The sequence below is a fragment of the Eubalaena glacialis genome, chromosome 4 (genome assembly GCF_028564815.1).
Source record: "Eubalaena glacialis isolate mEubGla1 chromosome 4, mEubGla1.1.hap2.+ XY, whole genome shotgun sequence".
Classification (NCBI taxonomy): Eukaryota; Metazoa; Chordata; class Mammalia; order Artiodactyla; family Balaenidae; genus Eubalaena; species Eubalaena glacialis.
Genome location: NC_083719.1, coordinates 112,610,806 through 112,636,905, shown reverse-complemented (window position 1 = coordinate 112,636,905; position 26,100 = coordinate 112,610,806). Strand labels below are relative to the sequence as shown.

General features: G+C 35.9%; 1 protein-coding gene across 1 annotated transcript in view; it reads left to right on the top strand.

Annotated features, from left to right (window-relative positions):
• The window catches only part of CDKL3 (cyclin dependent kinase like 3), a 44,876-nt gene that overhangs the window by 14,400 nt on the left and 4,376 nt on the right, over positions 1 to 26,100 (top strand). Inside the window, exons 5-10 of the mRNA XM_061189604.1 lie at positions 14,413 to 14,525; positions 16,569 to 16,708; positions 21,599 to 21,687; positions 23,843 to 23,996; positions 24,103 to 24,431; positions 25,552 to 25,642. Of these exons, the coding sequence (XP_061045587.1) occupies positions 14,413 to 14,525; positions 16,569 to 16,708; positions 21,599 to 21,687; positions 23,843 to 23,996; positions 24,103 to 24,431; positions 25,552 to 25,642 (916 nt within the window). The remainder of the gene's footprint in view (positions 1 to 14,412; positions 14,526 to 16,568; positions 16,709 to 21,598; positions 21,688 to 23,842; positions 23,997 to 24,102; positions 24,432 to 25,551; positions 25,643 to 26,100) is intronic.

Genomic DNA, 26,100 nt, shown 5'->3' with positions numbered 1-26,100 from the left:
TTTCTAACCTCAAAAGTAACATGATATTGACTTTTTTTTTTAATAGATTTACTTATTTATTTTTGGCTGCGTTGGGTCTTCATGGCTGTGCGCGGGCTTTCTCTAGTCGCAGTGAGCGGGCGCTACTCTTCGTTGCAGTGCATGGGCTTCTCATTGCGGTGGCTTCTCTTGTTGCAGAGCACGGGCTCTAGGCGCATGGGCTCAGTAGTTGTGGCTCACGGGCTCTAGAGCGCAGGCTCAGTAGTTGTGGCACACGGACTTCATTGCTGCACGGCATGTGGGATCTTTCCGGACCAGGGCTCGAACCTGTGTCCCCTGCCTTGGCAGGCAGATTCTTAACCACTGCGCCGCCAGGGAAGTCCCTTGACTCTTATTATAATCAGTTTCTTGCATTTTTAATAGTTTTATTACGCAAAAGTATATCTACTTAGTTTAGCCTTTTTTAATGACAGCTCTTTTAAACATACGATTCACATACCATACAATTGACAGATTTAAAGTGTACAATTCAGTGGTTTTTAGTGTATTTACAGAGTCGTGCAACCATTACCACATTCAATTTTAGAACATTTTCATCACCCCAAAAAGAAATCCTGTGCTCATTAGAAGTCACTCCCCATTTCCTCCCAACCCTTCCAGGCCTAGGCAACCACCAATCTACTTTCATTTTCTCTGGATTTGCCTACTCTGGACATTTCATATAAGTGGAATTATGCAGTATCTGGTCCTTTGGGACTGATTTATCTCACTTAACATATTGTTTTCAAGATTCATCTGTGTTGCAGCATGTATCGGTACTTTATCTTTTTTGGCTGTATAATATCCATTTTATGGGTATACCACATTTTATTTACCCATTCATTAGTTGATGGACATTTTGATTGTTTCTACTTTTTGGCTATTATGAATAATACTGCTGTGAACATTTGTATATACATTTTACTGTGGACATACATGTGTCTTTATTTCTTTTGGGTATGTACCTAGGATTTGAAATTGTGGGTCATATGGTAACTCCATGTCGAGTTTTTTAAGGAAATGCCGGACTGTTTTTCAAAGTGTCTGCATCATTTTACTTTCCCACCAGCAGAGTATGAGGGTTACAAATTTCTCCACATCCTCACCAAGACTTGTTAGTATCTGACTTTTGGATTCTGGTTATCCTAATGGGTGTGAAGTGGTATCTCATTATGGGTTTAATTTGCATTTCCTTGATGACTAATGATTGTTCAACTTAATTGTTGATCTTTTATGTGCTTATTGGCCATTTATGTATCTTCCTTAGAGAAATGTCTGTTCAGATCCATACCCCATTTTTAAATTATATTGGCTTTTATTATTAAATTGTAAGAATTCTTCATATACTCTAGATACAAATTCCTTATCAGGTATATATTTGCAAGTATTTTCTCTCACTCTGAAGTTGTCTCTTCATTTTCTTAATGGTGTCTTTTGTCACACAAAATTTTTTATTTTGATGAAGTCCATTCTATCTGTTTTTTCCATTTGTTGCCTATGCTTTTGGTGTCATATTTAAGAATCCTTTGCCAAATCCAAGGTTGTGAAGATTTACCCCTCTGTTTTGTTTTAAGAGGTTTATACTTCTAGTTCTTACATTTAAGTCTTTCATCTGTTTTGAGTTAATTTTTAATTAAATGTGAAGTTAATTTAATTAATTTAATGAAGTTAATTTAAATGAAGTTAATTTAATTAACTTCATTCTTTTGCATGTGTTTAGCCATTTGTTCCAGCACCATTTGTTGGAGAGATGATTTTTTTCCCCTATTAAATGGTCTTGGCACCCTTGATGAAAATCAGATGGTTTATTTATGGACTTCTGATTCTGTTCCATTGATCTGTATCTCTATCCTTGTTCTAGAACCACACTGTCTTGATTACCATTGCTTTGTAGCTAGTTTGAAATCAGGAAGTGTGAGTGCTGCAACTTTGTTCTTCTTTTTTAAGATTGTTTTGGCTGTTATGGGACCCTTGCAATTCCATGTGAATTTTAGGATCAGATTTATCAATTTTGGTTTTTTTTTTGGCCAATAAGACAGTTAGGATTCTGATAGGGATTGCATATCTATAAATCAGTTTGGAGAATATTGCCATCTTATTGTTAAGTCTGCTCATCTATGAACATAAGATGTTTTCAGATCTTTAATTTCTTTCAACAATGTTTTATAGCTTTTAGCACATACATTTTACATTTTTTTCATGGTAAGGCATTTTATTTTAAATATAGCAGTGTGTACATGTCAATCTCAAACTCCCAATCTATCCCTCCCCACCACCCTTCCACCTGGTAACCATAAGTTCCTTCTCTTAGCCTGTGAGTCTGTTTTGTAAGTAAGTTCAATTGTACCATTTTTTTTAGATTCCGCATATACGTGATATCATGATATTTGTCTTTCTCTGTCTGATTTACTTCACTTAGTATGATAATATCCAGGTCCATCCATGTTGCTGCAAATGGCATTATTTGATTCTTTTTAATGGCTGAGTAATATTCCACTGTATATATGTACCATATCTTCTTTATCCATTCATCTGTTGATAGACATTTAGGTTGCTTCCATGTCTTGGCTATTGTAAACAGTGCTGCAATGAACATTGGGGTGCATGTATCCTTTCAAACCATGTTTTTCTCCGGATGTATGCCCAAGAGTGGGATTGTTGGATCATATGGTAGCTCTATTTTTAGTTTTTTAAGGAACCTCCATTACTGTTCTCCATAGTGGCTTTACCAATTTACATTCCCACTAATAGTGTAGGAGGGTTCTCTTTTCTCCACACCCTCTCCAGCATTTATGTTTGTCGACTTTTTGATGATGGCCATTCTGACTGGTGTGAGGTGATATCTCATTGTAGTTTTGATGTGCATTTCTCTAATAATTAATGATGTTGAGCATCTTTTCATGTGCCTGTTGGCTATCTGTATGTCTGCTTTGGAGAAATGTCTCTTTAGGTCTTCCACCCATTTTCTGATTGGTTTTTTTGTTTTTTTGGTATTGAGCTGCATGAGCTGTTTATAAATTTTGGAGACTAATCCCTTGTTGGTTGCACCATATGCAAATATTTTCTCTCATTCTGTGGGTTGTCTTTTTGTTTTGTTTATGGTTTCCTTTGCTAGGCAAAAGCTTTTGAGTTTAATTAGGTTCCATTTGTTACATTTTACATTTATTTTGTTAAATTTATTCCTAAGTATTTTATTCTTTTATTTTTTTAATTTTTAATTTTTTTTTATTTTTTGGCCACACAGCGTGGCATGTGTGATCTTAGTTCCCTGACCAGGGATCGAACCCACACCCCCTGCAGTGGAAGTGCAGAGTCTTAACCACTGGACCGCCAGGGGAGTCCCAGTATTTTATTCTTTTTGATGCTATTGTGAATCAAATTTTCTTAATTTCATTTTCAGATTGTTCATTGCAAGTGTAAAAAAATTCAAGGGATTTTTGTATATTGATCTTGTATCTTGCAACCTTGCTGAACTTATTAGTTCTAATAATTGTTTAGTGGATTTATACTTTCTGTATAAAAGATCATGTTATCTGTGGGTAGAGATAATTTTACTTCTTTTCTGGTCTGGATGCCTTCCATTTCTTTTTCCTGCCTAATTTCTTTGACCAGACCCTCCAGCACAATGTTGAATGGAAGTGGTAAGAGCAGACATCCTTGTCTTATTCCAAATCTTAGGAGAAAAACTCCCCATCTTTTCACTATTAAGTATGATGTTAGCTGTGGTTTTTTCATAGGTACCCTTTATTGTGTTGACAAAGTTTCCTTTTAATTCCTAGTTTATTGAGGGTTTTTATCATGAAAGGGTATTGGTCAAATGCTTTTTCTGCACCTGCTGAGATGATCATGTGAATTTTTGTTTTTTAATTTATTGATATAATGTATTACATTAATTGATTTTTCCATGTTGAGCTAACCTGTGTTCCTGGGATAAATCCCACTTAATCATGGTGTATAATTCTTTTTATATGTTGCTAGATTCAGTTTGCTAGTATTTTGTTGAGAATTTTTGTGTCCATATGTGTAAAAGATATTGGTGTGTAGTTTTCTTTTCTAGTGATGTTTTTGTCTGATTTTGGTATCGGGATAATACTGGTTTCTAAAAAGGAGTTGGGAACTGTTCATACCTCTTCTATTTTTTGAAAGAGTTTGTGAAGAATTCACATGATCATCTTCTTTAAATGTTTGGTGGAATTCAGTAGTGAAGCCCTCTGGGCCTGGGCTTTCCTTTGTGTGTAGTTTTTTGATTACTAATTCAAAATTTTCACTTGCTGTAGGTTTATTTAGATTGTCTATTTTTCTTTCTTTCTTTCTTTTTTTTTTTTTCTGACTGTGCCACACAGCATGTGGGATCTTAGTTCCCCAACCAGGGACCAAACTCGTGCCCCTTGCAGTGGAAGCGTGGAGTCTTAACCAATGGGCCACCAAGGAAGTACCTGTCGACTTCTTCCTGAACCAATTTCAGTAGTTTGTGTTTTTCTCAGAAACTATCCTTTAATCTGAATTCTCTAATTTGTTGGTATACAGTTATTCATTGTATTTTAAAAATATTTTATTTATTTATTTATTTATTTGGTTACGCCATGTCTTAGTTGCAGCAGGTAGACTCCTTAGTTGAGACTCACTGGCTCCTTAGTTGTGGCATGTGAACTCTTAGTTGGGGCATGCATGTGGGATCTAGTTCCCTGACCAGGGATCGAACCCCGGCCCCCTGCATTGGGAGCTCAGAGTCTTAACCACTGTGCCACCAGGGAAGTCCCTGTTCATTGTATTTTTTGATAGTACTTTTTATGTTTGTAAGGTTGGTAGTCGTGTTACTTCTTTCATTTCTGATTCCAGTAATTTGAGTCTTCACTCTTTTTTTCTTAGTCATTCTAGCTAAATGTCGATTCTGTTGATTTTTACAGAGAACCAGCTTTTGGTTTCATTGATTTTCTCTATTTTAAAAAATTCTGTTACATTAGTTTTCACTCTGATCTGATCTAATAATGTTTTCCTTCCTTCTGGTTGCTGTAGTTTTAGTTTGCTGTGCTTTTTCCAGTGTCTTATGATGGAAGGGTAGGTTGTAGATTTGATATCTGTCTTAATTCTTTTTTAAAAAAATTAATTTTATTGAAGGGTGTTTGATTTACAATGTTGTGTTAATTTCTGCTGTACAGCAGAGTGATTCAGTTATATTGATATGTGGACATATATTCTTTTTCATATTATTTTCTATTATGGTTTATTACAGAATATTGAGTATAGTTCCCTGAGCTATACAGTACCACCTTGTTGTTTATCCATTCTATATATAATAGTTTGCATCTGCTCATCCCAAACTCCCAATCCATCCCTCCCCCACCCTCCAGCCCCTTGGGCAGCCACAAGTCTGTTCTCTATATCTGTGAGTCTGTTTCTGTTTCTGTTTCATAGGTAAGTTGATTTATGTCGTATTTTAGACTCCACATATAAGTGATGTCATGTGGTGTCTGTCTTTCTCTTTCTAACTTACTTCACTAGTGTGATAATCTCTAGGTCCATCCATGTTGCTGCAAATGGCATTATTTCATTCTTTTTTATGGCTGAGTAGTATTCCATTGTATATATGTATACCACATCTTTATCCATTCATCTGTCAATGGACATTTAAGTTGTTTCCATGTCTTGGCTATTGTATATAGTGCTGCTGTGTAGATAGGGATAGGTGGGTTGTCTGTCTTAATTCTTTTTTTTTTTTTTTTAATTTATTTATGGCTGTGTTGGGTCTTCGTTTCTGTGCGAGGGCTTTCTCTAGTTGTGGCAAGCGGGGGCCATTCTTCATCGCGGTGCGTGGGCCTCTCACTATCGCGGCCTCTCTTGTTGCGGAGCACAGGCTCCAGACGCGCAGGCTCAGTAATTGTGGCTCACGGGCCCAGTTGCTCCGTGGCATGTGGGACCCTCCCAGACCAGGGCTCAAACCCGTGTCCCCTGCATTGACAGGCAGACTCTCAACCACTGCGCCACCAGGGAAGCCCCTTAATTCTTAATATAGGCATTTATAGTTGTAAATTTCTCTCTAAGCACTGCTTTACCTACATACCCTAAATTTTGTTTTGTTTCTTCATTTTCATTCATCTCAAAGTATTTTCTGTTTTCCCTTTTGATTTCTTCTTTGATACATTTGTTATTTAGTAATGTGTCATTTCCCAAATTTTCCTACTACTTATATCTAATTGTATTCTATTGTGATAGGAGAATATACTTTGTATCATTTCTGTCTTTTTAAATTTATTGACGTTTGTTTATGGCCTACCATATAGTCTATCTTGGTGAATGTTCCATGCGACTTGAGAAAATGTATATTCCGTTATTGGATGAAGTATTCGATAGATGTCTATTAGGTCTAACTGGTTTATAGTGTTATTCAAGTCTTCTATTTCCTTGTTGATCTTCTGTCCAGTTGTTCTCAACATGTTTATAATTGTTATAGCTTTCTGATGAATTGACACTTTTATCATTATAACATTATCTCTAGTAACATTTTCTGTTTGAAGTCTACTTTGTCCAGTTTTCTTGTGGTTGTTGTTTGCATGATGTAGCTTTTTCATTCCTTTTACTTTCAATATGTTTGTATCTTTGAATAAATGTGTAAAATTTATTAAACGTGTCTCCTGTAAACAGCATATAGTTGAATTATGTTTTTTTTGAAATTCAGGCTGACAATCTCTGCCTTTTAAGTAGATTGTTGAATCTATTTGCATTTAATGTTATTAGTGATATAGTTAGATTTACACCTGCTTTTTTTTTTAATATATCCTTTTTTTAAAAAAATAATATATTTATTTATTTATTTATTTTATTTTTGGCTGTGTTGGGTCTTCGTTGCTGTGCATGGGCTTTCTCTAGTTGTGGTGAGCGGGGGCTACTCTTCGTTGTGGTCCGCGGACTTCTCATTGCGGTGGCTTCTCTTGTTGTGGAGCACAGGCTCTAGGCACGCGGGCTTTAGTAGTTGTGGCATGTGGGCTCAGTAGTTGTGGCTTGCGGGTCTAGAGCACAGGCTCAGTAGTTGTGGCGCACAGGCTTTGTTGCTCCACGGCATGTGGGATGTTCCCAGACGAGGGCTCGAACCCGTGTCCCCTGCATTGGCAGGTGGATTCTTAACCACTGTGCCACCAGGGAAGTCCATACACCTGCTTTATTTCTTTATTTGTGTCTCATGTCTTTTTTGTTCCTCTGTTCTTATTTTACTGCTTTCCTTTTTCATTAAGTGAATATCTTGTAATGTATCAGTTCAATTTCTTTTTTCTTTTTTTTTTTTTGACCACGCTGTGCGGCATGTGGGAATCTTAGTTCCCCGACCAGGGTTCGAACCTGTGCCCCCTGCATTGGAAGCGTGGAGTCTTACCCACTGGACCGCCAGGGAAGTCCCTCAATTCAATTTCTTTAATGATTTTTTTTACTATAGTTTTTGGGAATTTGTTTAGTGGTGGCTCTAGTGTTTATTATGTGCACCTTAAATTATCATAATCAGCTTCAGATTTATATTAGCTTAATTCCAGTGATATATACATAGAAAACTTACTCCTATATAGCTTTATTCCCTTTTCTGTCTTCTTGTGGTATTTTTGCTGTGTATAATAATTTATTAACGTTACAAACCCAAAAATACCTTGTTGTAATTATTACTTTATAATCTATAGTAATTTCCCTAGCCAAAACAGTTTTGCTCTCTCTTACCTCCTTTTTGCTGTTATTGGCAAATAATGTTACACATATATTACATTTCTATATGTTATAGGCCCAACAATATACTATATGCATAGTATTTTATACAATTGCTTTTAAAATAAATCAAGAGAATAAAAGAGAAAAATAGGAATTTATACTGTCTTTTTTTCTTCCGGTTTTATTGAGATGTAATCGACGTACAGCACTATATAAGTTTAAGGTATACAGCATAATGATTTGACTTATATACATCATGAAATGATTATCACAGTAAGTTTAGTAAACATCTATCATCTCACATAGATACAAAATTAAGGAAATAGAAAATAATTTTTCTGTGTGATGAGAATTCTTAAGATTTACTCTCTTACAACTTTCATATGTAACATGCAGCAGTGTAAATTATATTTATCATTATCCCTTGTACTTATTTATCTTATATCTGGAAGTTTATACCTTTTGACTACCTTCATCCATTTTCCCCTCCCCCCACATCCCCCTGCCTCTGTTGAAACCACAAATCTAATCTTGTTTTCTATGAGTTTGTTTGTTTTTAAAGTATTGGGTTGGCCAAAAAGTTCGTTCGGGTTTTTTCCATAACATATTACAGAAAAACCCGAACGAACTTTTTGGCCAACCGAATGTAATTGACCTATAACCCTATGTGATTTGATATTTCTATACATTTCAAATAATCACCATGATAAGTTTAGTTATGATATGTATCATACAAAAATATTACATAGTTACTGACTATGTTCACCATACTGTACGTTTCATCCCTTTGGCGCATTTATTTTGTAACTGGAAGTTTGTACCTTTTAATCCCCCTCACCTAGTTCTCTCTTCCCCCACCCACTTCCCCTCTGGCAACCACATGTTTGTTCTCTATATATATAATTCTGTTTCTGTTTTGCTATGTTTGTTCATTTGTCTTGTTTTTTAAATTCCACATATAAGCAATATCATACAGTATTTGTCTTTCTCTGTCTGAATTATTTCACTTAGCATAATACCGTCTAGGTCCATCCATGTTGTCGCAAATGGCAAAATTTCATTCTTTTTTATGGTTAAGTAATGTACAGTCTTTTATAATAACATAAGTACCTTTACCTGGGCTCATTGTTTTTTGTGTGGACTTGAATTACTGTCTGGGGTCACTTGTTTTTAGCCTGAAGAACTTCCTTTAGTATTTCCTGTTATGCAGGCATGCTGGTAACAAATTCTCTTAGTTTTTGTTTATCTGGGGAAGTCTTTATTTCACCTTCATTTTTAAAAGATAACTTTGCTGGATATAGGATTTTTAGTTAATAATTTTTTCTTCGAGCAGTTTGAATATGTTGTACCACTGCCTTCTGGCCTAAATTGTTTTTTTTTTTTTTAATATTTATTTATTATTTATTTTTATTTATCTATTTTGGCTGTGCTGGGTCTTAGTTGCAGCATGAGGGATCTCCTTAGTTGCGGCATGTGGACCCTTGGTTACATCATATAAACTCTTAGTTGCAGCATGCATGCAGGGTCTAGTTCCCTGCCAGGGATCAAACCCCGGCCCCCTGCACTGGGAGTGTGGAGTCTTACCCAGTGGACCACCAGGGAAGTCCCTGGCCTAGATTGTTTTTATTGGGAAGTCAACTGTTAATCTTAAGGAGATTCCTCTGTAAGTGATGAATTATTTTTCTCTTGCTGTTTTGAAGTTTTTCTCCACACTCACCCAGAACTTAGCCTCAGGAACAGGTAACTGGGGAAAATATGAGAAATACTGAAGTTTTCCTCTTGGGAATAAAGCCCTCTGACTGGGAGCTAGGGAAAAAGGAAGCCTGAAGTTCTTGGCTGGAACTGTGTAGGGTAGTGTCTTTGCCTTACTGAGCTAGAGTGGAGGAGGGAGAGAGTGGTCTTGATTCAAATACCACAGACTCATCTTTATAAACAAATTTTCATAGATTTTCTCTTTTTTTAATATTTAATTAATTAATTAATTAATTAGGTTGCGCCAGGTTTTAGTTGCGGCACTTGGGTTCCTTAGTTGTGGCTCGCCAGCTCCTTAGTTGGGCATGTGAACTCTTAGTTGCAGCATGCATGTGGGATCTAGTTCCCTGACCTGGAATTGAACCTGGGCCCCCTGCATTGGGAGCTTGGAGTCTTAACCACTGTGCCATCAGGGAAGTCCCTTCATAGATTTTCTTGAATAGGTATTTCTTCATTTGCTGTTTGCCCTTAGGACTATTTCTAGAGGTTTTAATTATTGTGGGGGTTTTTTCATAATTTTCACCAGTTTCACTGGAGAGTAGGTCAGCAGATCTCCAAGTCCTTCCCCCACTGTTTGCCCTTAGGACTATTTCTAGAGGTTTTAATTATTGTGGGGTTTTTTTTCATAATTTTCAGCAGTTTCACTGGAGAGTAGGTCAGCAGATCTCCAAGTTCTTCCCCCATGTGATTCTTTTTAATCCTCCTCTTAGTCCTGCATGTTATCCTAGGACTTATTCATACTTCAGATAATGGGGGAGCCCATTAAGATTAGCACTGCAATGACAATCAATTATATGTATTTTGTCTCCTATTGCTCTTTGAGAGACCTGCTTAGATAATTCTTTACAGTTCTGCAGATAATGCCTTACCTTACCAAACTGAACTGTGAAAGTTCAGAACAAGCTGGGAAAAAGTGAACTTATTTGTGTAGGAGTGTTTTTAGTGCCTCTGTTAGAAGTGGAGGAGGTGAGTAGGAATTTCATACTGTAGGGAGAGTGCCTAAAAATACTTTACTTAAAACTTTGAAGGCAATAAGTTGGTCTTAATTTTACTGTTTCTCACTAAAACTTATAAATTTCTATTAAGTTCTTTTTTTTCTTTTCTTTTTTTCTTATTGGAGTATAACTGCTTTACAATGTTGTGTTAGTTTCTGCTGTAAGTTCTTAAAACTTGTGAAGTAAGCAAGCTTTTAAGTTCCTATTATCCAGTTTTTGTTGTAATGTGGACTTAACAAATTGTATACACCACAGTTAAGTCGTTTGTTCCTTAAAATCATTATCTAGCAATACACACAGACACACAGACACACAGACAGACACACATCTCCTTCCTTTTAAACAGAAATAGGAACATACTATATATATTGTATAGAATCTTGCTTTTTTTCTCTCTTTTAATTTTTTAAATTAATATACTTTACTTTTTTAGAGCAGTTTTAGGTTTATAGAAAAATTGAACAGAAAATACAGGGTTTCCCTATATCCCCTCTACCCCCACCCGCACAGCACAGTTTCCCTATTATTAACATCTAACATTAGTTTGGTACATTTGTTAGAGTTGATAAACCAATATTTATACATTATCATTAATTAAAGTCTATAGTTTATATTAATATTCAGTCTTTGTGTTGTGTTTCCTGTGGGTCTTGACAAATGTATAATGTCATGTATCTACCATTATGGTATCATACAGAATAGTTTCACAGCCCAAAAAATCCTCTGTGCTCTACTATTTTATCTGTCCCTCCTTTTCCCTGAACCCCTGGCAACCACTGATCTTTTAAATCTCTCTATACACTTGCCTTTTCCGGACTGTTGTATAATTGGAGTCATACATTATGCAACCTTTTCAGACGGCTTCTTTCACTTAGCAATGTGTATTTAAGGTTCCTTCGTATTTTTTATGGCTTGATAGCTCATTTCTTTGTAATCACTTAATATTCCATCATATGTATGTCTGACAGTTTGTTTATCCATTCACCTGATGAAAGATATCTTACCTGCTTTCAAGTTTTGGCACTTATGGATAAAGCTGCTATGAGCATTCATCTGCAGGTTTTTTGTGGACATAAGTTTTTCAACTCATTTGGCTAAATACCAAGGAGTGCAGTTTTTGCTGGATTGTATGGTAAGACTATGTTTGGCTTTGTTAGAAGCTGTCAAACTGCCTTCCAAAGTGGCTGTATCGTTTTGCATTCCCAACAGCAATGAATGAGAGTTCTGTTGCTCCACATCCTTACCAGCATTTGGTATTGTCAGTGTTTTAGATTTTAGCCATTCTAATAGGTGTTTGGTGGTATCTATCTAATTATTGTTTTAATTTACAGTTCCCTGATGACATATGATGGTGAACATCTTTTCATATGCTTATTTGCCATGTGTATATCTTCTTTGGTGAGGTGTCTGTTCAGATATTTTGCCCAATTTTTAATTTGATTGTTTTCTTTTTTCTTTATTTGGTTGCACAGGGTCTTAGTTGTGGCAAGTGGGCTCCTTAGTTGCAGCTCATCAGCTCCTTAGTTGTGGCTCAGCAGCTCCTTAATTGCAGCACGTGGGCTCCTTAGCTGTGCCATGCAAACTCTTAGTTGCGACATGCATGTGGGATCTAGTTCCCTGACCAGGGATCGAACCCGGGCCTCCTGCATTGGGAGTGCGGAGTCTTACTCACTGTGCCACCAGGGAAGTCCCTGATTGTTTTCTTATTATTGAGTTTTATTTGAGTTGTATATTTTGGATGCAGTTCATTTATCAGTTATGGGTTTTGAAAATATTTTCTCCAACTCTGTGGCTTCTCTTTTCAGTTTCTTAACAGTGTCTTTCACAGAGCAAAAGTTTTAAATTTTAATGATGTACTTCTTAGCCATTTTTTCTTTTGTGGATTATGCTTTTAGTATTGTATCTAAAAACTCATCACCAAACCCAGGGTCATCTAGATTTTCTCCTATATTATTGTCTAGAAGTTTATAGTTTTGCATATTACATTTAGGTCTATGATCCATTTTGAGTTAATTTTTGTGAAAAGCATAAGTTCTATGTCTAGGTTCATTTCTTCTTGCATATGGATTTCTAGTTGTTCCAGTATCACTTATTAGAAGGACTTTCTTTCCTGAATTGCCTTTGCTCCTTTGTCAAAGATCAGTTGAGCGTATTTCTGTGAGTTTCTTTCTGGGCACTCTATACTGTTCTCTTGATCTTTTTGTCTATTTTTTCACCAATATCACACTGTCTCACATACTGTAGCTTTATAGTACATTTTGAAGTCAGATAGTGTCTTTCTTCTGACTTTGTTCTTGTTCAACATCATGTTGGCTTTTCTGGTTCTATTGCCTTTCCATATAAACTTTAGAATCAATTTATTGATATTCAAATTGGATTTTTTAAAATAAATGTATTTATTTATTTTTGGCTGCGTTGGGTCTTCATTGCTGCGCGCAGGCTTTCTCTAGTTGCGGCGAGCGGGGGCTACTCTTTGTTGCGGTGCGTGGGCTTCTCATTGCGGTGGCTTCTCTTGTTGTGGAGCACGGGCTCCAGGCACGCAGGCTTCAGTAGTTGTGGCTTGTGTGCTGTAGAGCACAGGCTCAGTAGTTGTGGTGCACGGGCTTAGTTGCTCCACGGCATGTGGGATCTTCCCGGACCAGGGCTCGAACCTGTGTCCTCTGCATTGGCAGGTGGATTCTTAACCACTGCGCCACCAAGGAAGTCCCCTCCAAATTGGATTTTGATTGGGATTGCGTTGAATCTATAGATCAAGTTGGGAAGAACTGACATCTTGACAATATTGAGTTTTCCTATCCATGAACATAGAATGTCTCTCCATTTATTATATTTAGATCTCCTCTGATTTCTTTAATGAATCTTGCTTTTTTCACTTGAGAGTTTATCTCAGAGATCACTTTATATTAACGCATGCAGATAGACCTACCTTATTCTTTTTAACAACTGAGTAATATTTCCTTGTGTGGTTGTACAAAAACTTACATAGCTATTCCCGTATTGATGGATGTCTAGGTTGTTCCCAATCTTTCTACTACAAACAGTGCTGCAGTGAAATTCTCTTATAATTTATCTTTGTGCACATGTGTGAGTAGATCTTTGGATAAGTTCTTAAGAATAAAGGTGTTTAGTCAAAAGTATGTACATTTAAAATTTTAGTAGCTTTTGCCAATTTTCCTCCAAAGAAGTTGTTTAAATTTATACTCTCAGAGCAGTACATGTGAGTATTCATTTTCCATAGCCTCACCAACATAGCAGTTATCAAATTTTATAATTTTTGTCAGTTGGATCAGTGAAAAATAGATCTCATTATAGTGTTTATTTATAATTTATTCTGAATGTGAGTTTGGGCATCTTTTTATCTATTTAAAAAACTGATTATGTGGGAAAAAAAGCTTGAATTATGGATGACTCACAATTCATTAAGATAAATAAATGAAAGTAAGTGGTAAAATATTTAAGATTTTTAATTTTTACTTTCTAAGTACAAGATGATTTTACTATTCAGCTATTCTATGTCATAAACCATTTATCATAATGTCCTTATATAAGTATTTCAAACAGTTTTAGAATTATAATTAATTATTTTGGACTGCTACATGGCTTCTCATGCAATTTAAATATAAACTATTTAAGTTACTAATAAAACATTATAATATTTAATATATATCCTAAAGTTGCTATATGATATTGTAGTGAAAATTGATAAATGATACCACTTAACCATTCTGTTTTCTTTAGCCTTAACTTTATTTTAAAAGTTCTTTTTTAGGGAATTCCCTGGTGATCCAGTGGTTAAGACTCTGCACTTCCACTGCAGGGGGCATGGGTTCGATCCCTGGCTGGGGAATTAAGATCCCGCAAGCCCCACAGTGCAGCCAAAAAAAAAAAAAAAAAAAGTTTTTTCAGAAAAGATGTTTTATATATTTTTCCATGAAAAGTGATTTATTCTTGTCTGTTTCAGACCTGTGGATATCTGGGCTTTGGGCTGTATGATTATTGAGATGGCCACTGGAAATCCCTATCTTCCTAGCAGCTCTGATTTGGATTTACTTCATAAAATTGTTTTAAAAGTAGGTAGGTATTACTGAAATATACTGTTAAATGCCTCAAATAAGTGTTTCCAGATCAATTCTGCTTGATTTTCAAATTTAGTGTTTTCTTTATAAGAACAGGGAAGCATATTTTTTTGATAGATGGGAGTAGATGGATGCTTTGGGCTGATAAAAAAGGTAGAAAATTCTCCTCTGTTTTTTTTTTTTCTTAATATAAATTTATTTATTTATTTATTTTTGGCTGCGTTGGGTCTTTGTTGCTGCACGCAGGCTTTCTCTAGTTGTGGCGAGTGGGGGCTGCTCTTCATGGCGGTGCTCGAGCTTCTCATTGCGGTGGCTTCTCTTGTTGTGGAGCATGGGCTCTAGACGCATGGGCTTCAGTAGTTGTGGCACACGGGCTCTAGAGCACAGGCTCAGTAGTTGTGGTGCACTGGCTTAGTTGCTCTGTGGTGTGTGGGATCTTCCCAGACCAGGGATTGAACCCATGTCCCCTGCATTGGCAGGCGGATTCTTAACCACTGCACCACCAGGGAAGTCCCTCTCCTCTGTTTTTGCAAATAATATTTTTCTTTGCTGGGATGCAAATAGCTATGCCATGTTTTGATGGTTGATACTAAGAAAAATAGTAAAATAGGAACCTACTTCAGTTTGTCTGAAAGTTGTTTTAAAATTTTGGCTTCTACAAATATTTGCTTCTTTCAAAGAGGACTTTTAAGTAATAGAGTTGATTTTAATGCTTTTTAAAAGTGCTTGGAGGACTTCCCTGTTGGCACAGTGGTTAAGAATCCGCCTGCCAATGCAGGGGACACGGGTTCGAGCCCTTATCTGGGACGATCCCACATGCCATGGAGCAACTAAGCCCGTGCACCACAACTACTGAGCCTGCGCTCTACAGCCCACGAGCCACAACTACTGAGCCCCGGCGCCACAACTACTGAAGCCCACACACCTAGGGCCCGTGCTCCACAACAAGAGAAGCCACCGCAATGAGAAGCCCATTCACCGCAACAAAGAGTAGCCCCACTCGCCACAACTAGAGAAAGCCCACGTACAGCAATGAAGACCCAACACAGCCAAAATAAATAAATAAATAAATACATTTATAATAAATAAATAAAAGTGCTTGGAAATAGAAAACCAATTATTTACTGAGAAAACTTTTTTTTAAACCACAGTAGATAAGCAGAGAGCTGATCTGCTTTGACTACCAAAACATTTTCATGGTTAGCATTGCTCATGGAGTTTCAAGGATTTTATATATATATACCTCTGAATGAGGAGCTTGAGGAGCCTTTTTTGTGGTGAGGAAGCTATACATAAACATGTAATTACAGGATCATGAGACAGGTACTGTGAACAACTATAAAAACTGTGAATCTGGGTAAATATTGATTAAAGATACAGTTCAGAGCCTTAAAACATACTTTTTTCTGTCATCTTTAACGTTCTGGTTATGAGATTAATGTTAGAAGGACCTCTAGAGATGGTGGGATCAGTTTTGTTATTTTACAAATGAGGAAACCAAGGCACAGAAAAGGAAGATTTGCCCAAGGTCACAGAATTAGTTATAGCAGAACTAGTGCTAGAACTTAGCTCTCTCCACTCCTATTTATAGTTCTTTCCATTCTACTACTACTCTATAGCCTTGTTTCTTCTTTGCAGGATTCCTATTTCTATATAATTTTAGTATTTTAGCTGTTTTGCGTAAGGCTTTGCTGATGAACACTTGCTAGTTAAACCATTTATATACCCTTATAGAAATATGTAAAAGTTTGAATGTGCCTTTTCTGATGGCATTATATAATATGTCTTGTATTTTGGGAAAAGAATATGCACATGTGGTTTTATACTTTCTACTGCCTATGTACTATCAATAGATTACTGGGGAAACTCACATTTTTTTAAGCTGTATTCAGATAGTTCCTTGTTCAACTTTAAAAAATTAAAAGAACTTAACTGTTATTCTCCCTTTTTAGTAATTTAATGCAGACTACATAACAATTTATTATTTTGATTGTAGAATAATTTCCCTGTTTTCTTATGTATATATTTTTTCTCTTTTCAGGCAATTTGACACCTCACTTGCAGAATATCTTTTCCAAGAATCCCATTTTTGCTGGGGTGGTCCTTCCTCAAGTTCAACACCCCAAAAATGCAAGAAAAAAATACCCAAAGCTAAATGTATTGTTGGCAGATATTGTTCATGTATGTTAAGAGATTAAGGACTTATTCTGGGAAATTTGCATAAATTATAATACAGTTTTAGGATATTACTTTAATGAAATTCCAAAAGGATTCATGAAGTAATGTTATCTGTTAAAAGTTACTATATTCCTCTGCCTTTATGTCTTAAGTTCAGAGAAATTAAAAGTCACAGACTGTTAGAAATGAAAGGCCCCTGGGATAATCCTGTCTATTATTTTTTGTTTATCCCAATTTTATTGATAATTAGGGATAAACTGGAAAATTTTAAGGACTTACCATGTTTATCAACACCTCTTAACAGGCAGTCTGCCTAGCAATCTACCCAAGGGATTTGTTCCTTGTACAGTGGTATTCTAAGGTATGCACAAGGCGTTCGCAGCTGCAGTTTTAATGTTGTTTGAGGATACACCAGTACCAAAATTCAGGTTGAATCGGAGGAAGCAAAAACATTATATAGCACTTTTAAGTTAGTTTAAAATTTAAATTTTATTTTGAACTACATAATAAATATACCAGCATACTTAGTACAAAATTCAAAATGTGAGAGAGTTACTTGCTTCTATTTTCTCTTTCCAGCCAATTTCCTTTCCCAGGGTCAACTAAGGTATCTTGTTTCCAACGTACAGCCCTTAAAAAAAGTGGTTACCTAAATTTCAAAGCAAGTATAGTGTGGTGTTTATAAGAAGGGGCTCTGGATTCACATGAACTTTGTTTAAAACCCAGCTCTGTCACTAATTAGCTTTGTAAACTTGAGCAAGTCAATCTCCGTGCCTCAGTTTACTGGGCTATAAAACAACACTAACAATATTTATTTTCTGGAGCTGGAGGATTAAATGAGGTAATGGTAGAAATATTCTCAGCACAGAGCCTTGAATAAGCTGTCAACAAATGTTGTTAATGTTAACTGTTGTTGCTGTTATTTAGATAAAACTAAACATATGACATGTAACATCTAAAGACTATTATCAAAGGAAGAAGGTTGTTTCTTTGGTACTTGGAAAGAACTAGAGTTTATTAAAGGATAAGACTTGTTTACTACATTTTCACTTCAATTTCTTTCTTTTTTCATGTCATAGTTTTGATCATACAAGGAATACATAATGATCATAAGAAAAATAGGAATACTTGATAAACAGTGAGGAGAAGTTAAGATTTTCCCAACCCCACAATCCAGGAACAATTACTATTAACATTTTGGTTTATATACTTCTGGGCTTTTGCCAACCAACTACGTGCATAGAAGTTTATGCTTTTTAAAAGGTATCATACTTTACACACTGCTATGTAACCTGTTTATTTTCACTTAGTATATTTTAAGCATACTACCATGTCAGTAAATATGGAGCTACATCATAATTTTAGGGCTTACATAGTGTTTCATTGTATGACTGTACTATAGTTTATTTAACTTATCTTGCAATTTGGACATTTGTTTTCAGGTTTTTTCTCTCACTATTGGTAAAGTTGCTACAGTGAACATCTTTTATATGTCTTTATGAACTTGTATTGTTTGCTTGGGATAAATTCCTAGAAGTGTGACTAGTGGACCGAAGGGTTTACACTTTTTAGGACTTTTGATATATTTTGCTATTTTTTTCTCCAGAAAGGTTTCATTAATTTATACTCAAGTAGCACTGGATATAAATCTCCATTCTCAATCTAACATTGAATATTATAATTTTTTTATTTTTAAATTTTATTTATTTATTTTTGGCAGCATTGGGTCTTCGTTGCTGTGTGCAGGCTTTTCTCTAGTTGTGGCAAGTGGGGCTACTCTTCATTGTTGTGCGTGGGCTTCTCATTGCAGTGGCTTCTCTTGTTGCGGAGCACGGGCTCTAGGCGCGTGGGCTTCAGTAGTTGTGGTGCATGGGCTCAGTAGTTGTGGCTCTCGGGCTCTAGAGCACAGGCTCAGTAGTTGTGGCGCATGGGCCTTAGTTGCTCCGCAGCATGTGGGATCTTCCCAGACCAGGGCTAGAACCCGTGTCCCCTGCATTGGCAGGCGGATTCTTAACCACTGCACCACCAAGGAAGTCCCAGAATATTATAATTTTAAAAATATTTGCCAACTTAATAAACTAGAAATAAAGTACCTTTCTTAAAATTGCACTTAGGTCGTTACAGGAAAGTTGGACGTTTTACTAATATTAATTGGTCATTTGTATTTCTTATTTTAAGAATCCTTAACCTATTTGTCATTTCAAGTATCTTTTTATATTGATTTGCAAAATAATAAACATATTAGTCTTCTGTTGTATATGTTGTAACTACTTTTTTTCAACTTGAATAATCTGGTGATTTGGAACGCCACATTTATAATAGACAAAATGCTTATACATGCTTGGGTCTGTTTCTATTTTGTTGATTTCTCTCTTTATTCTAGTACAGATACAGTTTTGATTGATTACTGTAACTTTAAAATACATCTTTTTGGTTTTTGGCCGCACCATGCGGCTTGCGGAATCTTAGTTCCCCGACCAGAGATTGAACCCAGGCCCCGGCAGTGAAAGCGCCGAGTCCTAACCACTGGACCACCAGGGAATTCCCTAAAATACATCTTAATACCTGGTGTAGAGCATGTATTTTTTTCCTAGATTTAAATTTTTAAAACAATTTTATTGTGGTATAATTTCTGTACAGTAAACTATATGTACTTCAGGTGTATAATTTGATGAGTTTTGATAGATGTAAACACCTGTGAAACCACCACTACAACCAAGATACCTAACATTTCCATCATTCCCCAAAATGTCCTTGCGTCCTTTTGTAATCCATCCTTCCCTTCATTCCTATCCCCAGATAACCACTGATTTACTTTGTCACTATAGTTTACATTTTCTAGAATAGTCTACAAATGGAATCAAACAGTATATACTCTTTTATGTCAGGCTTCTTTAACTCAGCATTGTAGTCTAGAGATTCAGTTCATGTTTTTGTGTGTATCAGTAGTTTGTTCCTTTTTATTGCTGAGTAGTATTACATTGTATGGATATATCACAATTTTTTATCTATTCTGTTTTGGGTTGTTTCCTCTTTTTGGCTTTTACAAATAAAATTGCTATTAACATTCACTTATAAGTCTTTGTGTAGATGTGTATTTATATTTTCGGGGGGAACTGCCAGTCTGTTTCTCAAAGTATGGTATTTTACATTTTCCAAACTAGGGCAAGTATTTAAATTTTGTGAATTATATTATTCACAGAAAGAATATTTATCTGCTTCTAATAGGCTATGACCTTTTAGCATTTTTCTTCCTAAGTTTTGTTGTTGGATAACTATTATGTTCTAAAATAAGCACATATTTTTAGCTAGTTGCAGTCTTAAGGATCTGAATATTCCCACATCATAAAGATGATAATGGACTCAGTTTTACTTTGTGAGTCAACTTTTTTTTAATCGTGGTAAAAAACACATAACATATAATCTATCCTCTTACCAAATTTTAAAATGTACAGTACAATGTTGTTAACTATATTCACATTGTTGTATAGCAGATCTCTACAACTTTTTCTGTGAATCAATTTAAACATACACCTTTTGAAATAAACAAAAGTGTAATATTGTATGCAATTACTTTGGATATTCTGGACTTTAACTATCTTTTCTATTTATGAGATCTTAGACAAATTACTTGTCCTCTCTGGGCCTTAGTCTTCTCATCTGTATAATGAGGATAGTAATACTACCCACCTTGTAGGATTGTTGTTGGGATCAAATAATAGGAAAAGGCTAGATAGAGTGTTGTATGGCACATAGTAAGCATAAATAAAAGTTAACTATTATTAGTATGTTTTGCCTTCTTTTAGAGGAAGAATGAATATTATAAGGCAAATAGCTTTTATTCAAATTCTATATTTAATATTTTGATTAAAGAAATGTGTTCTATTTATAATTATATTATTTATATATAGATTCATTATGTGCATCTTATTATCCAAAACTCTTTTTTAAAATAATTTTTAAAAATTTATTTATGTTATTTATTTTTGGCTGCATTGGGTCTTCGTTGCTGTGCGCGGGCCCTCTCTAGTTGCGGCGAGCGGGGGCCACTCCTCGCTGCGGTGCGCGGGCCTCTCACCGTGGTCGCTTCTCCTGCTGCGGAGCACAGGGTCTAGGTGCGCGGGCTTCAGTAGCTGTGACACACAGGCTTCAGTAGCTGTGGCACGCGAGCTTCAGTAGCTGTGGCACGTGGGCTCAGCTGCTCCGCAGCATGTGGGATCTTCCTGGACCAGGGCTCGAACCCGCATCCCCTGCATTGGCAGGCAGACTGTTAACCACTGCGCCACCAGGGAAGCCCCTTATCCAAAACTCTTACTTCCATTGTCTCTTTTTGTTTTGTGGGGGTTTTTTGGTTCTCTACTCAGTTGAAGTCCTCCCAAGTTAGGGAAACAGAAAAGAGCTGTTCTGATAATGGGTTATAGAAAGATTTGGGGGCTTGGATATTTGTGAAACTGTTTTATGCCATAGAAAGAGCACTGGGTTAGTAATCAGACAATATGAATTAAAATTCTAGTTTGGCAAATCACTAATCATGCTTCTAGTTCTGTAAAATGGAAATGATAATCCATGAACTTTCCACTTTACAGGGCTGATAAGAGGATCAAAATGAGCTAATTAATTCCTGCTAATTCCAGCAGAAATAGACCGACTTCTGTTTTGGCTAGAATCACAGGACATTTAACCTGTAATAATGCCTTACAAGTACAAATTTCTTAGGGAAATAAGTGGTCAGAACTCACTGTCAGAAATTCCTGAGGTCTAATTCCATCTTTTCAAGAACTCTTTTAGCTCTGGGTAATTAATTACACCTACATTTGTGAAATAAATTTAACATTTACCTTTAGGAGCCCTGTTAAGAGTTTGTTTAACATAGAATCTTTTTTCATTTTCTAGGCTTGTTTACAAATTGATTCTGCTGAGAGGATATCATCTACTGATCTTTTGCATCATGAGTATTTTACTAGAGATGGATTTATTGAAAAGTAAGCATTTTGAGTGAGTGTGGACTTTTTCATGTTTTATATTAAGATGTTTTACTAGCATGAAAATTGCTATGTGGGTTAATGCTACACAACAGAAGAATTCAATTTATCAAAAACTTACTGAGTTTCTGTATTGACTAAGTATATGGTAGACTCACAGGTGTCATGGTGAAAATTCTAATAATAAAAAAAAGTGTACATAACATTCATTACACAGTTACTACGTCCTAGGCAGTGTGCTAAGCTCTTCACATGCATTTTCAATTCTCATTATAGGCCAGAGATAACATTAAATAAACAACCAATACTTTCTAGATTTGTTTCCATTTAGACCTCTGACTCAGAATAGTCCAGTTTTTCCTCTCTGATAGCATCTCTGATCTATATATTACAATTAGCATTCATTTCCCAGATGATTTTTTTTCTCTGCTTTACTTATTCTCTGTTGCAGTTCCTGTTGTTTTATTCTCCCCACCAAACTGGAAGTTCCTTGAAGACAGGGACCATGCCTCTTAAAGCCTGTCTCTGTCTCACATTGTATCTAAAATATATAATGACAATGTAGATTCATAAGTCAGCCATGCTTTTTAAAAAAACACACCACTTTCTATTTGGGCTTTGAAAGAAACAGGAAAAGTTTCTCATTAATTGCAAAATCAATCAGTTTGCCTTTGGATATGAGGTCACAAACATGAATATTAATTAAAAATGTGATGGAGTTAAGATCAGGCATAGAAAAGACCAGGACCTCCATTGAAGATAGACCAAAATAGAAAAAGGCAAAGAAAAGGGAATCTTTGAGAGTAACTAGAACTTCAGGCATTTCAGGAATTTTAATCTGAAAAAATGAGAAGATACATTAAAAGTGCCATTGATAAGAAGTGTCAGTTATTGAATAAAAAAATTGCTTCCTATCAATTCTACATAGACTAATTTGATTTGTCTTGGGTATTTAGATATTAGGTTTTTACTATTATGGGGTGAAATTTTTTGAGTTCCAATAATAGAAGCCTCAGAAAATGTTTGGGGGAAGACCTTTTACTTGGATAAGAGGCCTCTTTTTTTCATGGACCTTCTGCAATGCAAGGAAGTTTTAACAGAAATGTGCCATTTTCTTATTCAGCCAAACTAATGATACTGGTTATTCATCTCCTCACACTACCCTTTACTATAATTCTAGGGAAGAATTCATTCATGGTAGAATTCATTCAGTCCCAAACTGATGGCAGTAGCTGCTTCAAGGAGGGAAACTGTGCAACTCCGGGAGAGGGGTGGGAAGGAGACTTTTCGGTATAACCTTTTGAGTTTTGAGCCATGTGAATGGATTTTCTATTAAAAAATAAATAACTTTAAAAAAGCCTAACTAAAACCAAAACAATCTCCCTTCAATTTTTTTTTTTTTAAATAAATAAATTTATTTATTTATTTATTTTTGGCTGTGTTGTGTCTTCGTTTCTGTGCTAGGGCTTTCTCTAGTTGTGGCGAGCGGGAGCCACTCTTCATCGCGGTGTGTGGGCCTCTCACTATCGCGGCCTCTCTTGTTACGGAGCACAGGCTCCAGACGCGCAGGCTCAGTAGTTGTGGCCCACGGGCCCAGTTGCTCCGCGGCATGTGGGATCCACCCAGACCAGGGCTCGAACCCGTGTCCCCTGCATTGGCAGGCAGATTCTCAACCACTGCGCCATCAGGGAAGCCCCTCCCTTCAATATTGATGTATTCTATTACATTTTGTACTGAAAATATTTCTCTAGAGTAAATTTTAGAAACTAGTTCATCTTTTAAGTCCTGTTACTTTGAAGAACCACAAAAGGGACAAAGTGGCCCGAGTCTTCCTTGAAAAGAATAGTATATTTATCAAAATTAAAAACAATGCTTTTATTAAGTAAACTTTGCATCAAAAAAGGAATCTAATTCATGTAAGTCTATGTTGTAAAAGTTTTATTAATAGTAGATTACCATGGAAAAATTTTAGAAAGATGTATCTTTACCAGGAAACAATTTGTATTAGGTAAATATTGTGCCATCTCTTGGCATGCATTACTGATAACTTATTTATGCTGTAGCTCAAATGCAAATTAATTGATTAGAAAGTTTTTTAAAGATAAAATACTCTATCAACATAAATAAAAGTATTTGATATTGCTTGTTTTATCAGATTCATACCAGAACTGAGAGCTAAATTGCTACAAGAAGCAAAAGTCAATTCATTCATAAAGCCAAAAGAGAATTCTAAAGAAAATGAATTTATGAAAGATGATAGAAAAACAATTTATACTAATACACTGCTAAGTACTTCAGTTTTGGGAAAGGTAAAAATTGGTCTTCTTTTTAGCCAGTATAACTATTTTATAGTTAGTACTCTAATGATAAAAATAACTGTTCTCCTGACTCAGATTTTGGATGTATCTATTCTAGGAAATGGAAAAAGAGAAAAAGCCCAAGGAGATCAAAGTCAGAGTTATTAAAGTTAAAGGAGGAAAAGGAGATATCTTAGAACCAGAAAAGATAGAGTGTGAAGGTGGACATTGTCGACAGGATGCAGTTGAAATTGCTCATACTATGTCTCAAGATATAAAACCTGTAATCAGTGAACCACCAAACCCTGTCAATCCCAGCACTAACTCTATGGGCATGAAAGACGATCCACATGCTGGAAGTAGTATGGTGATGCCACCCATCAATCTAACTAGCAGGAATTTGATGGCTTCAAATCCTAATTCAAATCTCTCCCACTACAATTCAAGGTGAGTTTTAACAGAAAAGAAACAGAAGGTAATGGACCTAAGTAATACAGTGTTTTTATATAATGGTGTTTCAAAGAATCAACTTCGTAGTGTCTATATATAAACTGAATTTGAAGGTATATTGAAATTATAATCATATAATGGGCCATTACTAAGTGCTTCGTATGAATGCTACAGAAGAAATTAACTTTTCTTGGCTATCTAGGTGTTTAGTTTTTCACTATTGCTGTTTGGAAAAACCTCATTAAAAAAAAAAAAAAAGACCCTCAGAAAAATTACTTCCCATTTGAAGAGAAAAATGTAGTGTGACCTCAGTTTTGGTATTGATGTGCCTTTGAATAATAAAGTAAGCTTTATTTTCGTATCATAGCAAATTGTCTAAATGGAGAAAAGATAGTTGAAAATAATCGTGTGTAGTCAAGTAGCTTTTCAAGGTCAAATTTTGGGAGAAAAACAGCATATTGGACCGATTTTAGATTTAACTACTAATACAGATTGAGAGACTGGTACCATGAGTCTGGTTAATCAAGGGCAGTGTAATGGATGACAGGGGTCTTCCTAGCAAGGCATCAGGGCCCATTCTAAATTTAGGGAAATTACTATGGCTCTAGTTGGGGAAGGAGGCTTAGTTCAGTTATCCTAAGCCAATCCTAACAGACTGATTTGGGCTATAAGTTGTGAAGCTTAGTGGTCTGCAGAGGTGGCAAGTGGACATGTCTGTACAACAGAATATAGACAGCAGGTGTCCAATCGTTCTTGAGGTGACTCCTAAACCATGGCTGCAATAACCATAGTTACAAACTAGCCTTGGTCAGACAGCTCAGAAGTTCATGAACGCAGTAGTTAAGAGATCCAGGTTCAGAACAGGCAGAAGGGACCAAGTAGGCCAGCTGGAGTAACCTCACAACATGGTTGTCACCACTGATGTTAGCCATAAGTGAGTTTTTCTCTGCTCTGTTTTCACCTCTTTACTTAGAGCAATTGGTACTTAAGGACTAACAGTTGCATTTTCGCACTTATTGTTCAAATAGTAGACTACCATGGTATAACATCATTATTGAAGCTAAAACAGAAGCACTTCTGGGAAGTTCTAATAACTTCTCATTTTTTTAAATAATAGGTTAACTGAAAGAGCAAAAAAGAGACGTACTTCTTCACAATCTATTGGACAAGTTATATCTAATAGGCATGAGGATGCAGGTCCCACTCAAGTAAGGCAAGAAGCTCGTCATTAAAATATGGCCTCTTTCAACATTATCCCCCCACCTTCTGTCATTTTCTCTATGTTTGGGGCTCTAACATTTTTTTTAACGTGCTTTTAGTTTCCTTTTTTTTTTTCCTGAGGTGAAAATAGGTCATCATTTCCTTAGTGCTTTCACAATTTTTATTTCTTATAACTTGATTTGTGTATTTAATGTGTGACTTGGGAAAAGAAGGTAAGCTTTTCACCTTTAAAAGTCACAAGACTGGACTTCCCTGGTGGTCCAGTGGTTAAGACTCCACACTCCCAGTGCAGGGGCCAGGGTTGATCCCTGGTTAGGGAACTAGATCCTGCATGCTGCAACTGAAAAAAAAAAAAAAAGATCCCGCATGCCGCAATGAAGACCTGGCGCAGCCAAATAAATAAATAAATATGTTTTAAAAAGTCACAAGACTTTTTGGTTTTTCA